At 42.1% G+C, this 17,073-nt stretch overlaps 1 protein-coding gene across 1 annotated transcript; it reads right to left on the reverse strand.

The window, feature by feature from the left end:
- Positions 1-860: 860 nt before the first annotated feature.
- Positions 861-17,067, reverse strand: UBE2QL1 (ubiquitin conjugating enzyme E2 Q family like 1). Its single transcript, XM_026842914.1, has 2 exons — positions 16,684-17,067; positions 861-2,195 (listed from the first exon to the last, which is right to left on the reverse strand). The coding sequence occupies exons 1-2, from the start codon at positions 17,035-17,037 to the stop codon at positions 2,064-2,066; spliced, it is 486 nt and encodes a 161-aa protein (XP_026698715.1). The 5' UTR covers positions 17,038-17,067; the 3' UTR covers positions 861-2,063.
- Between the last annotated feature and the right edge of the window lie 6 nt (positions 17,068-17,073).

The raw sequence follows: 17,073 nt of genomic DNA on the forward strand, positions 1-17,073 counted from the left end.
TAGATACCTAACTAAACACACTAGTTTCCTCTTTCACAACACAAGGAAATGTTTATAAAACTGAATAAATAAGTTACTTGAAATGTTATTTCTCACTCAAAAGACACATTCTGCTGCTGGATGCACAGAACAGTTTGAGGGGAAAAGTATATACACATTGATTATAGCATCCTCTCCAAGTATAAAACAGGGCGAGATAAATCACAGCAAGATCCGTGCAGATTTGTGGTATGAAGCATTTCCATTTATAACTGAGATAAAGCACACCAGGTGGGTACCACAAATGGTCAGAGAAGAAAGAGAAGAGGCAGCTGGTGGAGATGAGAAGTGTTAAGAAACCAACCTCATCCACAAAACTGAGTGGCTCTAACCTGCATAATCATTTTGGTGAAGGCTTTGATTACTTCCCTCCCTATCTAGCTGATGAACAGCTACACTGGCAAAGCATCTACAGGTAGATAAACTGAGCAGTGTTTCTGCACAAGTATCTGCCGTGCTGCTTCTTTGCTTGCGTTAGAACTCCTCTGTACTTCATTACTCTCTTGTTCTTCTCCACTGTGTGTACTTTTAAAGCAAACTCCAAACCCCAAAACTCTCTGTACAGTGTCCCTGTTGCTGTAATACAAACAGAAACTGGTCAACCATTTCAATTTGGTCTTGTGTTAGCCATAGAATGGAAAGCATTTTCAAACACATACCTTTTTCCTCACTCCAAATTAGTTTTACAATCCATGCTGTCCTCCTTTCAATGAAAGTATTGCCACAACAGGTATATCTACAACGTACCTAGAATTTCACAGTAGAAACCTATTACTTTGAATACAAAGGTTGGCCAAAATGATTGAATTCCTGAGGCAACAGAAACGATACTGGTGATTTTATTCAGCATGTGTCCAATACGATTTTCCATTCGGAATCCACATTTTTTTAATGCTTTTCTTATACCATTCTAAACATTACCTTCAGCTTTTATGGAGTCCCTTAGAAAGTTTTTTTTCAATTTGTTTACCAGAAAACTTAAATCTTAATGATTAAATAATAGGACATTTATATACATCAGTGGATTTTCTCAGATACTGGGCTCTAAGTACATACAATGTCTATTAAGTGAAAATAAAAAAGAAAATTCCAGTCATGCAAATCATCTTACAAACCATGTTCCATTTGCCTTGAAAACTTTTACTCTGTTACTGGCATATCATTTAAAAATTAAGCAGATAATTTTTTTAAGGTTGCTTTGTCCATTTCCATTCATTTGTTTTGCCATTTTGAAGAACTGACAGGCCACATGCTACTGCAGAAGGTACTCGCAGGGTAACAATGGTTCTGCTACCACCAACTAACCACTCCAAGCCCTGGTGTGGATGAGTTTAAAAAAACCACCTAACCTTCAGCTAACTGCACTGGTTTATTTCTGAACAGCACATCACAATATCAGCATAGATAGCACATTGTAACCGGTTGGGTGATTCCACTTAATAATTTTTCAACACTAGGACCTTTCAGCATTTTAATTCTGGTTTCATTTATGAATTAAAGGTCATATATAGAGCACAAATGAGGTCTAAATTTAGTCACAGCAGACCACAGTTCCACATAAAGACAAATCTTCAAGTTATGTTGACCTGCTAGGAGACAAAGATAAACAGCACAGCAAACATGTACCTGCAATGCACTGCTTCCCTATTAAATATTAACTGTTTCATTTACATTTAAATGAACTGGGCAGTAATGGATAGACTTTCCAGTACTGCTGTTTGGTGCTGCTGTCATGGAAAGAAGCTGAAGACAATGTGGGCTGTATGGGGGCAAATGACGCAATCTCAGCATCCGCTCAAGTGACTTCAATGATGACCATTCTCCAGTCTTGAAATATAATCCTACACAGCATTTTTTTTTTCTCTCCCTCTGTAAACACATCTGTTCATAAATAACTTAGATGTCTCCTTGACATTCATGATATGTAACTGAAGCTGAAGTAGAAAAGGATGGGCGGCGTACAGCACTGAGGAGATGTCACAGTACTTTTGTTCAGCATTTTTGTCAAGTGCAGGTTGCTAACATCAGCCATCAGAGACAGGCGGGGTGACCCACCCATATTTTTCATGGGTCTTCACCAAACTCTTAAACGTTGCTTCAGCTTCCTTTCGACTGAATGACTTTTTTGATTTGCCAGCTTTTCTGCAGATACGTCCCTGCACCAAACAAAAAAGAAAACCTTTATTAAATACGTGAACACGCAGCTGGAAACCACAGCTCAATTTTTCAACGTGTCAGGCCAAGAGGCATTCACATACAGGTACCAGAAAGCAGAGTTCCCAAACTGGGGCAGACAAATGCATTATTAGAGATGATTAAAAATGCTATGCAGTAAAGGAAAAAAACCAAAAGAAGACATCTGCCAGGCTATTTCTTCCCAGTGAGCCCCTGTGCGGGCATGCTGCCCTGCATGCAGCCACCAGTGGCTGCTGCTGAGGCCATGCCACATGGCTCATCTCCCTCTCTGCTGTGCAGGGACCCCTGAAAACCAACGAAGGGACCTCTGCCATGAAGCATTTGGCATGCAGACCCTCGTGCCTGCCCCGTACAGTCAGAGGTGCAGCCCCAAGCAGACAGGGACTGTGAGGAGCTCACCGACATGCCACGGAAAGGGTGTCTCGGCACGATTCTTCCCACTGGCTGCTGGGGCCAGGAGGGTTTTGTGATCATCCTCCACAGCCCTTTTCAGCAGTAGGAGAGAAAAGGTCTCCCCAGCTCCCCCCTCAGCCCCCTCCAGTCTCCCAGGACCAGCAGCTGTGGGTGGAGAAGGAGGCAGGCTGCTGCGAGTGGTGCCAAGTTAGCAGCTTGGGGAGACAGAAGGAGGTTTCAAGCCAATTTTGATGCCACACTCGTAATACAGTCCAAAGTAAGAGTATCATGGAGTCAACGACCCTGAAGAACCATCATAAATGTGGAGTGTTTCTGCGTGCTACATCTCAGGGCTACCCATATCTCACCCCCTACACCCCACTGCCAACGTTGAGTGTCACTAAAAATTACATCCATCCCACGAAACACACTCCACTCTTCTCATCTGACCTGTGAGAAATGAATAGCTCTGGCATTTCTTAAACGGCAGGAGGCACCTTAAAACCAACCTGCTTCCAGCCTACAGAAAAAAATTCTATTTCGTTTATTACCCCTTCATGACAAATTTGGTAATAAATGAAAAGATACACATTTAAAGATACTGCATCTTTATTACTATGCAATTAAATATTACCTCTAAATGCACAGCAGTATGCAATTTCAAATCCTTGTTTGTCCACAGAGACACTTACTGAGTTATTAATAGCTTACCTGATTTTTCACATTGGTCCATGTCAATTAAAAACTGAGACACACAAGAAAGAAATAAAGCTGCAGGTTTATTCCACTCTACAGCAATAATACCCTTTAAAGTATTTACACCTATTGGACTTGTCACAAAATAGAAGTTTAATTAAAGTCACAATTCTAGTAATTTTAGTTACTGTTTGATAGACTGTACTGAAAGACTTTAGAATAAACAGTATTTGATGATCAGATACCATATTACAGTGTCACAATTATTAAGAACCAAGACAGTACGTTCTCATTTTTTCTATTGTTTTGCTCAAAATGATGCACCAGGCTGCATCTTCTACCTCTCGTATTTTACTGTCAATTTAGAATTTAAACAGAAAATTGTCATTTGTAATTGCAGGCAACAACTAATACTAAGGAAATAAATTGGGTATATGGAGGGGAATAAAGAAAACGAACTCTGTCCTCAGAATATCAAAGTAATTTTTACAGACTAAAATGAGTAATGTGCAGTGTGGACAAATCATTTTGTTCTAGAGAGCTGTCACAATATTGCACAGATAGCAGCAGCGCTGAACACAACAGTGTATCATCACAAAACTATGGACACATGAGATTAAAAAGCTGTTTCCTACTCCTGTTTTAGTAAGCCATTTTTCTGTGTGGTTTGACTTCTGCTTCAGAGCCTACGTTAACTAAAGATTAGGAACTGCCTCTAATTCCCACCTCGATTTATTCACAGCTAATTTATACCCATTTGGTTCTCAAAACCAGCTATTTCACCTTTCAATGCTTTTCCTCACCTTTCTTCCTAGTCACCATTTACAGACTAGCAATGTATTTCCTCTTTAAACATCCTTTGATAGACTAAACAGCAAGACACTTTCCCCATCCCCATCCTAATTTGGCAATTAATATTTCCCAAATAAGGATGATCTGAATGGTACTCGATTTAACCCTGCTAATAAATTTTCTTAGAAAATGTTCCTTTTTAGTTGTGACAAAAGGAATGATTAAATAAAACTCGGTAACATATGTTTAAAATCTCATTGACTAATTATCTTACATATCCTGCAGAAGTATTTTTGTTGTTGCAAAACATGTGTTGTATTTTCTTCCTAATATGAGCTTTTGTTGGAAGCATACTTAGAGAAACACAGGAAAAGATAAAGGAAAGAGCAACAGAAGACGAAATCAGCACAGGAAATGCTATGCTCAAAATCTCACCAATTAAATACTTTTGAAGTAAATACAAGTTTACTACTTAATTTATGGATTAGGTCCATTTGCCATCTCTTGTCTTATACGTATTATTTTTTGTTATTTGAGGCTTTGATACCTTTCTGAATTGTGTGCATAGCACCTAGCACAGTATGATCCATGTCTTCCCAGCTTTATCAAAGTATTAATACTAATCTGTACCTAGAAATAGGATCTTTGCATTGAGAACAGCTATCGCCCATGTTCAGTGTCAGCTACATACTTCTTTCAAACCAGGAAAGTAAGAATTCTTTGGTGTTGCAATAACGCAATGAATATCATCACATCATCTAAAATGTTACTGGAGCCACAGCAGATGAAATGAGCACCATTCCATGAGTTTACTCTCATACTTCTGTGTAATTAATGTAACGGATCATTAAATCCACTTCTAAAATGCATTCTGGTACCATATGCAGGTTGTATGTGAACTGCATCATCAGAGAATAACTAATTCTACCCCACTGTAGTCCATGTCTTTCTATGTTTATACAGAAACTATGGGTGGCATGGTTAGCACTGTCTCTTATTAACCAATATCCTGCCAGCTGTTTATAATTTGGATAAAATTTAACCTCATGGATTGAAAGTTTCCCTTTTTGGTGCCTCAAGTAAACCTGAGGGAAAAAGAAAAAAGGGTGGAATTACAGTCGACACAGTTCACATGCTTTTGAGTCTATACTCAGGTGGTTATCTACTGTCTCAATAATTTTTAGCTTTTTGCTATTCCCACAAAACTCTCCCCAACTTTAACTAAAAAATGGCATTTTGGATGCAACTATAAAAGAAAGTATCAAACATTTTGACAGGCACTGTTACTAGCTGTGATTACAGTTTATTTTCAGACTGCTAGTTAAACATCCAGTCATTTTAATGCTGGTCAGGAGACTATGAGCTGCTGCATTCTGTAAATACGATAAATAAGGTAAATACAGTACGGTAAACACAGTGCTGGCCATAGCTCAGTTGTGCACAAATGCATTTTGACCAGTCTCTATACCCTGCACGGCATTACTGCCGCAGTAAGGAATACAGATCATTTGGACGGCCAATGTTTTGATGTGTCCAGCACCAAATCAAGAAAAGATATCAAACTGGTATCCGAACAAGATCAAAACATTCCACAGAAGATTAAAGACAACACAGAAAACCCAATAAAGTCTTTTATAAAGATATTAATGTCAACTTTAGCTCTGAGAAGTCGCACCAGGAGCTTATTTAAATACTTGCAATACTTCCAGACACTCACAGAGTGCTTTTCATAAAGGGATAACTGAAAAGCTAATTAAAATAAAGAGTTGGAGAGAACATTTCAGATTTTGCCATCTGCTGCGACTTCATGTACTTATCAAGATATAATTTTAACCAGCTAGAAACATATGAAAGGTGAAAGTAATGCCACAGCACCCAACTGGTTTACAGAGACATGCTGAAATGCAGGGGGACACGTGCTGCACTTGCGCTCCTCATTCACTTGTGCTCCTGCTGCTCCTAGTTTGTGTGGCATGGTGAGCAATTGCATGCCGCTCGTCTACTCTCTGCCCAGACTAATGCATTTGAACAAACAGCTTAGAAGGATCCAGTCTGTAACACTGGTAACTGCTAGGAGAAAGACCTCCTGGAGCAGAGCCTGCTGCAGATACCCTTCTTAGGACCCTGGCCATACCTAGGGTCCGCTCCCTCCTATATTCAGCAAAAGACCCAAGGCAAATCTGACATTTCTTCTGGTATTTCCAGAATGAGGACGGCCTCAATGGGATTTCTCTGGCAGTGACGAAGGGACTTTTCTCTCTTGTCAAACCAACTATAGTACCTCCCAGACTAAAACCCAACAGTTTTCTCACAGCACACAGTGTCGGGTATGCTTCCGTATCATATCACTTTTGGCACTACCAGGAAGGACAGGGCTACATAATGGTGGCCAGCCATTCACAGGATCACCGAAGTGTTGGCTGGAAGGGACCTATGGAGATCTCTAAGTCCAGTTTAGATACTTGTAGTTGAACTGCCAACACAGGTCAGCTGTGGAACTGTGTAGCCAGGTCCCAAAATCTTCAAGGTCATGCAAGTCCCTGTGTCACTAGGTCCCAAATTTTCAGAGATTTGTTGTACACAGCCCTTACAGGACTGAGGTTACTCTGGAGACAGAGTAAGCCCCTGTGATACGGTGTCTCTGAAGTGCCACAGGAAACCCTTCAGGCACATCCAGACTTTTTTTTTATTGGACTGGTTAACAAAAAGTTGTATTCATTGCAAACACTACACTGCTAACAGAAGCAGGCAAGCCTTCATGTTGTTAGCACCGGTCTTAAGGCAAACTCCTCAGCCCTGCATTCCTTTCATTAATCCTGGATATGCAAATAACTCAAGGTTGGTCTTTCAAGGGCAAATCACACCTGCCTTCTGCACACGGGGCTGAATCATTTAAACCAGCATTTACCACTTCTAGGTAAATGTCAAGGGACGGAAAACAAGCAAAGCGTTAAGAGAGGTATGCAAAAGACTGTAGGAAGTCACTGTGCCTCACACTGCATCTGTGCTGATCCCTCCAGGGACAGGAAGGAGACCCGCAAGGATATGCCCATTTTCCAAGACTGTTGTCCCAGGCTTCTCTATGGATGATGCAAACACTGTGGATTTACTAAGAGATGGAGCACACTATGAATCTTCAGTACACAACATGTTCCACTACCGTGCCAGCAACTAATGGCTTTGGGCCTCCACTGTTCAAAGCTGCGTATTATGCAAACATACTCAAATCTTTTCTGATAAGTAACAGAGGAATACAGTGCTTAAGCATGAATCAGTCTTATTCTAGAATATTTAAACAAGTTTTTAGAGAAAAATATTTCCACTGGCTTTAGAAAAGCATTCAAAAGTAAAGCAATTCTGAAGTGAGCTACTGTCATGCACTCGGTGCAATGATTGCAATGTGTTACAACATCTCTGTTAGAGTGCAATATACACAGTCTCTCCTCCCAATTACATGGTTTATAATTTTTTTCCTTCATGTACTGATGAGGCACAGTTAATCATGTCTCAAAAACTGCACACAATTTATATTGCACTATATATAATTATTAGCTATAGCTAAAACAAAGAAGTATAGAAAATGATGCTGACAAATACTGTTAATGTCGCAGCATAAATGAATTAAAAATGGGATGTTTTCCTGCAAATGTGTAATTTCTGAAGCAGTATTTCCACGCCTTTTTTGGTCTCCTTTTTAAGAATAACCCATACAAAGAAGTGAAAACTCAGCAAGTTCTGGCTTTAAAGCATCCTATAAATTGCTCCTTCTGGGAGTGTGACTGTTCTTTGTCCAGGAAAAAGAAATCTGAGTTCCAGCTGAATAATTATTAACGCTCACTCATCTGTGTGCAGCCTGGTGCAAGTAGCTCTTAATCCAGACATTTACAGCCCCAGTCCCTGTTCGACAGCTACAGAGCACTGTGCTGCTCTTCCTTGCCTTTCCCTAAAGTCAGCACAGCAGCATGATTTCAGTACTGATGAGGGTTAAGAAACTCCCTTCCTGAATTTCATGGGTGGGACAAACTCTTGGAAGGTGCCTTCTTTCAACATGGTGGGCTTCTGTCAAGAGACGGTCCCTGTCCCCTGCCATCAAATGGGCACCTATTCTAGACAACAAAGGGACATTTTCTCTTCCAGTCTTCTGCTGATCTCCCTGGACCACCTCTGTGTGGAATCAGGTACCAGCAGAATTACTGAGGGCAAGTCCTCATGAAAAGCCTGGGAGCATGACAGCCTCTCTTTGCAACAGCCCACAGGTCCTCCACATCAGGAACCTAAATTACCCAAGTTAAACACAGGCATGGGTGTAAACCCAATCAAAGCAAAGCGACATGCATGACATGCATGTAAAGACAGAAAGAGCTACAGCCCAGTCAACAACAGCTATCTCTGCATTTCCCGAAGTTCCACCACACTAAAAAAACCCAAACAAACAAACAACAGGAGTGAAAAGCAGACTACCTCTGGGAACATTTAATTGAATTAAGACCAAATTTGATAAGATTAAAGTCATAAACTGATGCACTTTCCCCCCCCTGTTATTTATACAAATGTGTCAATCTCTTGACTGTGATATGTTTCAGACTGAGGCACATGGACACCTACTCATAGAGCCCCCATTTCTGAGTGCTTTAAGTACATATCCTCAAACGACCTTTGGAAAGAGGATTATCTGTACTTCACAGGCAGGAAAGAGGAATATCATGAAGTTATTTGACTTGCCCATGATTGCACCTGAAGTCAGTGGCAAAACCTGGAAGCTAAACTCAAATCACCTGTCCTTAGCCTAAGCGCTCTAACTGTGAAATATCCTCATGTCCCCAATAATTACAGAACACTACAATACTAAGTATATTTTAATAATCTTGTCAAATTTATAGAAATTAATTGAAAATTTGAAAACTTAGAAACATCAATTTCCTTCACTTTGTGATGCTTTAGGGTTTTTTTTACAGGCAAGTATTACGGAAAGAAGCCCTACACTTCCTACTGCAGCTGGAGGTTTGTTACCATTTGTAACACAAACCTAAAACCAGGAGAAATATCTAGTCATTCCACAGCTCATAAAGCCTGACTATGAGAAGCATGTGAGCTCCAGGCCATTTCATAAAGCAGGCTTACTCTTCCTTCCTCAATTTTATTTTCACTCATCTTTGAATACAGAACTGGGATTGTGACTGACATATAACTCTATAAAGGAGTCACTGCAGAAGTTCACGGGGTCTTTCTTGGAGCCTGCGCAGAAAAGGATTAAATCTATAAGGATTATTGATTTTAACAACACGCACAAAACTGTGAAGCAGATAAGACATTTTCCCAAGGAGAGACTGCACGTGCAGGAGGCAGGCACATATCTGCCACGCAGGGCTGAGGACAGGCACACTTGATGTACCACAACGCAGTTTAACTGGAATGGAGCAAATCAGAGTTGGCACCTTGATCCTGTTTCAGAAGAGGAATCACCTGAACTTCTTACCTGTGGTGCCCACTTACCTGTTTTCATGCAGACCAATAGGGACTGCAAATTCATGTTCATCAAAGCACACCTAGGCTTCTCCCTAGCTTATGCTTTTTCAATTCCCAATGCAGTGCTAGTTTAACTTCCAGCCAGGTTAGGTAACAGCACCATGTCCTTCCCGTACATCTTGCCCAGGATATTACTGCTGTTGCCAGCCAGAGTCAAAAGACCAACACCGTGGAGTGCTCAGCACCCTCTAGAAATGACTCTGTGCAGTATGACTCTGACCAGCCCCAAGCCACATGCTTTTCAAAAATACGATGATATTCAACAGAAACCTCATATCCCATTTACAAGCCAGACAACTGGATCCTGTACACATCAAATTTAACATATATTTTGAGCCACTCAGATCACATAGTCACCACAGTCCCTGAAGTTCTCCCTGTTCAGCTGTGGAGTAATTGCACCTGGAAGGCCTTCCATCCTCCCATCTCTCTTTGAGCCTAATGTCAGCACTACCTTTTTTGACAGTTACAGGAAAAGCTAATTTGTAACTGGAAACTGCAGGTAAAGGACTGAACACATCAAGGAAACAAAGAGACCTTCACTGACTCTCATCAGCCCAAAGGAGCTTAGATGGGAAGAAACACAGCTACTACTACGTTACTTAACCAATGTCCCACTTTGTGAGAGCAGATGCATAACTGAGCGGCATGCCTCGGATCACACCTGGCAATAAGACTCCCATGAGGACCAGAATTACCGTGGAGTTACAAATCTTTGATCTGGAAGTCTCCGGTCATGCATGGAAAACCCTGGGCATTGTATAAATGCTAGGAAACCTGCAATTTTTTCAAGGCTAGCCTGTATAAGGAAGAGTAAATCTTCTTCACAATAGAAACTGTGTTATTTATGTTACTGCTCCAGGACACAATGTCACCCCTCAGGACTAGGCTTTCTGCATTTGAAAAAAATATACTTCTTCAACAAAGTATCTGACAAGACACCCAAATACTACAGAGTTCTCTCTACCTGAACACTTTCATTGAAGAAAACAAGGACTTCTTTTATAATTCAAGGAAGAAGAATCTTGCTCTTTTGAACAAATTCAATTTTCTTATGATCCAAAGCTACATTTCTTTTAAATTCTTATTTAGGAAATCAGCCAAGTATTGCCAGAGGAAGAATCAGATCTACCTGCCATAAAAGCATGTTTTAAAATAAGCAGTTTATTTCAATTTAGTGATTTAAGTTATTTGATGACTATTTCAACACTAAGGATGATAGCTGAAAGTATTTAAAAATTTTCCTTTTTATGCTTTGAAGAGGTAAAATGGAGATTATGTTCCCCCTGCTTTTATTTAAAAGAATTAAAACAGCCTCCTACTTCAATGAGTTGGAATCCCTGTGTCTTCATTCCTCTTGGTAGAATATATTTGCATAATAATAGTGGTTAGACAGAACAGCAATAGATCAGAGTACACATGAACAGTATTTTTTTCCAGCCCATTCATCAGTTCCAGCATCTCAACATAGCAAATATATATATGCTCCCACTTAAAACTTCAGCTTGAAAATCCTAGGTTTCTCAATTGCAGTAAAAGAGAAATATTAGAAGGCCAATATATCTGATTTTTCTCTGTAGCTAAACAATATTCTGTTACCTCTTTGGCCCAGCATTTATACTTTTTCACGGGGAACAAGACCCATAATACATTCTTTGTCTCTGTTGTCTTCTTTGCGTATGTGTCGATGTGTTTTTCAACCGTGGACCTAAAGCAACGTTTCTTCCCTTGATTATAACTGGCATCAATTGCACAGGCAACTAATCGAAAGCAAAAAGGAAGCGGTTTTACTCTTTAAGGCTCTAATAAGATACAATGGCTCCAAATAATTCAGAGACCACCGTGCTCCCTATACATTACTGCAGCCTTTGAGATTAGCTCATTTACTCATGGCTACAGTCCTCAAACCCAGCATCTGGAGTAGGCAAACCCATGGATTTGCAATTAATTTCTGCTATACATATTTGAAAGACCTGGAGTCTGCTGACCTCCTGGACACCATGCCAGTCCCATCTGCTATCTGCTCACTCATACTTTTGTTTGAAAGGATGAAGAGGGAGTAATTTAGACTATGATTAACAGCTACCTTCTGTATCTGTTTTTCATAATATAAGCCCATTTCTGCTGTTTCAATCTGGTAGAAGTCAGTTGGGATACTGATATTCTTAAAATGGAAATATAAATCAGTCCAACAGTCATACAAGGCACATACCTCTTGAAGCAAGCTAATGAGATTCCACTGAGCTATTTCTAACATTACAATATGAGGGATAAAAGTACTATATACCAACAAATTTTATTTGAATTCAGGAAATTTTCTGATAGAAAATTAAATCTTGATTACAAATTATATCTGGATTTAAATCATTATACTGAAGGCCACCACAGCAAGAATACTCGTAACTGGGGGTTCCCCGTTCCTATTTAATATGTTCTAACAAAATTGTTATGCCCCTTCTTATTCACTGGAAGAATAAGGGAGTATTTTCCTCAAAATGAAGAACTTTTTCCGTAACATAATCTGCAGAGTCACCAGTTACCTGACAGCTGCCTTTGGCTTTCAGTCCTGTCCCCAGCCTCCACAAAGAGAACAAGGGGCTCATAAAAAAGGAGGACAAGGCAGCTATTGGTCAGCACTACTGCAAGCTTAAGCCCAAAGTCCTCGAGGCATTAGGTGCAGCTGTGTTAGTTCTCAAAAGAAAAAAAAAATCCTGATGTGTTATTTAGACATTGGCATACAAAGCTCCGTCCTCTTTTAAACTTCCACCAAACCAGTATCAAATACTTCCTCTCCAGTGAGAAACAACATCTCTATTAGAGGACACAAAATCATGTCACACTTTTGGACAAAGTCTGCTCCTTTTCATTTGAGACTGCATCATCTGCCGTGTTTTCAAACGAGAGCGATGACTCCTCCCTGAAACACTGGCGCTGGCCTCAGCCACATGCGTTATCAGGGAGAGCCACGACAAGTCTCCCGCTGTTTCATGTTTCATCCTATGACTGGCACTGCTCCTCCTTCCTTCCTTCAGTTATTAACATTATCCCAACAATGGCACTATTAATCAGTAAGTGGAAAGCAGCAGACTATTTTTTAAATCTCTTCTTCAAATTATCAATAAACCATTTTAAAGTGTGGTGCTAAGAAGGACTAATGCTCAGTGGGCCACTTCCACAGCCTGGACAGACAGACAGACATGGGAGGCTTTGCCTAGACAGGCATGTTGAACAGTTGCCTCCAGGACAATAAACAACTGGTATTTAAATTATTTTGTTAGCATCACCCCACCTCCTTGGCTGACACCCAGCTCCGTGGCAGCTCATGGCTACCATTTTGCCAGTTAAGTAGGGCCAAGCTTTCGCCCATGATGATGGGAGCCAGCAAGCAGCTGACTTTGCAGGAAGCAAGTACAAAGTCATCCCCTTAAAACCAAGGGTACAGTTAAGGACAACATCAAGTTTTTTAAAATAAGATTCCGGATCCCAGACAGATAAACAGTCTTAGGCCTTTGATGTACTGAGAATTCCCCTCAAGATACTGACTAGAGCTGTGTGAATAATTGATTTTCTCAGCTGAATAGCTGAAGCAACCAACCAAACAAACCCCAACTTGTTTGTTAATTAATTTTTTTTTTCCTTTGAAAACTGAAGGAAAAAAAAAATCATAGTTTGGGACTCTTGAATTCTTTCATTCAAACAGGAATCTTCTCTCTTTCATTTTAAGTATTTTTTTTTTCCAGACAAAAAACATCTAAAAATGCAATATTAGATTCATGATAGGAAGCAAGGGTACACATCCCATAAGGCAAGACATCACTCAAGCAAGGTCACCTGAGGCGTACGGTTCCTGCTTAGTGCAATCTGAAGAAACAGCCACCCTGCTTTAAAATCCTGCCCCTGGGAGACACGCTCAGATTTGGGAACCTGGACCCAGGCTTCCCTGCATACAAGGGCGATGTGAACTAACAGAAAAGTGCTACCTTTTAATTGCTGTGTTGCACGCTTACATCTCCTTACAGACATCATTCTTAAGTAAAATGTTTCACCTGTGAGATGTCAGAATGACTTGATTCTTGTTTTACTCTGATAAAAGGTCCATTAAAAAAAAAAACCACCTTAATTTGTCAAGAATCTTGACTTCCTGAAAATGTATTTTTAGTGTCGTCATCTGCTATCAAAAAAAAAAAAAAAAGTCATATACGTTCATAGGTTACTGTTAGCTCTGACAAAACAACAGACCAAGAAGCGCTGTGTTTTTCTCTGAAGAACTGTCAGAGATCAGCAGCATTACAGTTAGCTCGGCAAAATGGGACTGATAGGAAACACTGAATGAAATCAGCCGCCTTGGTCTGATAACTCAAATTGCCAAAAGGAGGAACGTACGCTGGCGGGAAGTTCAGTTCTGCCTACTCACAGTGGCGCCCGCGCCGGCGAGGCACGCTTTTGGATGCATCACGGGGCTCGAGTATTCACCATGATTTCAGGCTAAATCACGGCTCTGTGAACCGGTGACATTTCTCCAGAAGGTCCCATTTACCCACTGGTGCCGGCAGTGCACCAGCTCCCACTTGGCCTCATGGCTGCTGCCATTTGCTCGTGCAGGGTCGTTCTGAGGCGGTGGAGAATGGACCTTGGCCTTCCAGCCTTTCTGATTAATAGCAAGCATGCTGAATATTTCATGCTATCACAGAGTGCTTACAGAAATTACACAATTAACCTGGTGGAAGCCATCGCTATTTGTTCAGGATGGTTCCTTGCAGGCACTGAGACTACCCACAGCACAGCAAGAGTTACCCAAAACCAGCCCCACAGCTCCGGGAAACACAGCGCCTCAGCTCTCAACGTTTCAGTGGCTCTGTTTTCATTTTTAAAAAAAACATGGTCAGAAGTAGATTACCTGTAAAATGAAAAATGAAACGCAGATAGGGGAGCGCCTGTTGTATTTTGAGCCCAATTATGCAATGGAGTCAGGATTACATAACGAGGGGAGTGTGATTACAGGAACGTGGGTCCCATGACGTGGAGCCTGGCTATGATGACAGGCTGGCAACCCATCATGGACTGCACCTCTGTAACCCAGAAATTAACTTTAAATTATTGAAACGTGAACGTTACACCTATTTAACTACAAAGTTACTGGAAGAAATTTATTTCCGACTTTTTTTTTTTCAACCCATGCACCTTTTTTGGGTGGGGTTTTTTTTTTTTTTTATAATTAACTTTGTAAACTTCTGGAAGACTGTTATTGAAACTCTTGCATTTTAAATGTGTTTATTAATGATACACATATAAACACACTCTTATCACAAACTACTACTACTTTCTGGAAATCTCTTAAGTGGTTTAAGGAAGAAAATCGCCAGATTATGTAGCTTAATATGTATTACTAATGAAACAATTTAGTGCTTTTCTTCACTGAGTCCTTTTATGATCTCCGTAAATCTTAATTTAACCCTTTTACACTCAACATTCAATACTGCAGAAATATGCTAAACTATTAAAAAAACCTGAGAGAATTTAGCATTGTCCTTCTAAATCCTCGTTTAAAATAATGAGAACTATGATCTCTATAAAAAGAGATGGGTTAACAAATAGTGAGATGTAGTAGGAGTAGCTACAGAACTTCAACATACCCTAGGCTCAATGTAAATTAAGACTCTTCCCCCACCCCCCGTAGATGTTTTTTATATCCCAAGGTGACCTAGGAAACTTGACCTCTTCAAATGAAGTGCAGAGAAAAGTATTTTCATCTGATTTAAAAAAGGAACAGTAGGCCCAAATCCAACAGAGAAAAAGAAGGAAAAGCCCCTTACTGAAGAGTCTGTTAAATAATCAGAATTAATTTTCAGTCTTAAGAGAAACCAAGCCCTTACTTCTGCTCATGCAAGCAGTTCCATGGAGACAAACAGGAGTAACCTCATTTTTAAGCAAATTAAGAATATTATTACTCTTTCCTCTGCTTCTTGCCAAGATACGAATGTAAGTTACCTAGCATCATTTACTGACAGATGCGGAGCTGTGCATGTCCCCTGGGTTGAAGGGCACTCATGAAGAGAGCAGGAAAATCACCTTGCCACAGCCATGTGTATATTGGCCACTACAATAACCACAAAGAAAGACTGGCTACGAGTTTCACCAGCGAGATTCACCCATTTATTAAAAACGTCTTATGAAATACTTCTCTTCTAAGCATATTCTGCAGGAGAGAAAGAAAAAAGCATAAAACGCATTGACTCAGTTCAGACGAGATCCTGTGCCGGGGGAACCAGGCACCTCCTCCGGAGAGGAGCGCTGGCAGGAACCACCTAGCTGCCGTAACTGCAGTACATACCCGAAATTACTTGTTCCTTTGAGGCAGGGTTGTTTTTAAACGGGTACAACTTTGCCGGCAGCTCAGGCAGCAGTTCCAGGTGTGACCCGGTGGCCCCCCTCTGCCCTGTGCGCCAAGCCCCAAGCCCGGGAGCACGGGGGTCGCCTCTTCTCCCCCGAGGGATGCTATGCAGGACAGCACCAGACAAAGACCTGGGGGCAGCAGCTCCAGCATCGCGCCCTGCGCCAGCACTTCACGCAAGGAGACCAGCAAGTATGGCCGACTAGGAGGTGAAGGGCAGGAGGCGGGGGACTCTAATCCCAAACCCCACTGGAGCCCGACGAGCCCCTTTTGCTTTGGGGCGAGGGAGGTGCCCCTCGTGGGCGACGGTCAGGGCATCTCTGTGCCAGACGCAGCGGAGCCGAGCATAGGGACAAAAGACACGCGGGAGGACACTACGGATGCATGTGCTCCCTGCCCCCTCCAAGCTGCCCCGTACCCCCGCCGCACCCGCCTGAGGGGACCCCAAAGCAGAACGCGTGGGTCCCTGCCTCCTCCTCACCGGCGAGGCCAGGTCCTCGGGGAGAGGGGGGTGCTGTCCCCCCGGCCCGGCCAAGGTCAGCCACGGGCGGGCCCCGACCGGCTGCCCGTTGGGGTTCCCACCCAAAGGCACCCCCCCACAGCCCACCTCGCCCCGCGGCACGCAGAGCGAGAGCCCACAGACCCCCTACCTGCCCCTTGACCAAACTGGCCGCAAACTGCCTCATGACGGCCTCCACGGTGTAGGCGCTGGACCAGCCGCGGGGGGTGAGCAGCTCCATGCAGATGGCTCCGCCGTCGAGGACGTAGCCGTTCTCCAGGCGGGGGCTGAGCACCCTCATGAAGGGCGGCGAGAAGGGGAAGTTGTCGGGGAAGGTGAGGTTGAGCAGGATGTACTCCGTGTTGGTCTCCTTCATGTCCTGCCACAGCACCGAGTCCTTGTCCACCTGGTGCAGCTTCACGTTCCAGTCGAAGAGGCTCTCGTCCACCAGCTCCACCGAGATGAAGCGGTCGCTGAGCCGCGCGATGTCCTGCAGCTCCTTCATCAGCCGCCGGGTCCGCACCTGCGTGCAGTGCTGCTG

Source organism: Athene cunicularia (assembly GCF_003259725.1).
Source record: "Athene cunicularia isolate RWA chromosome 2 unlocalized genomic scaffold, athCun1 chr2_part1, whole genome shotgun sequence".
Lineage (NCBI taxonomy): Eukaryota > Metazoa > Chordata > Aves > Strigiformes > Strigidae > Athene > Athene cunicularia.

Bases quoted from the DNA above. Each gene is read 5' to 3' on its own strand.
- UBE2QL1 (XM_026842914.1), bottom strand. From the start codon at position 17,037: ATGAAGGAGCTGCAGGACATCGCGCGGCTCAGCGACCGCTTCATCTCG. The intron at 2,196-16,683 runs GTAGGGGGTCTG...TGTTTGGTGCAG, and splicing joins CCAGTTTGGTCAAGGGGCAG to GGACGTATCTGCAGAAAAGC.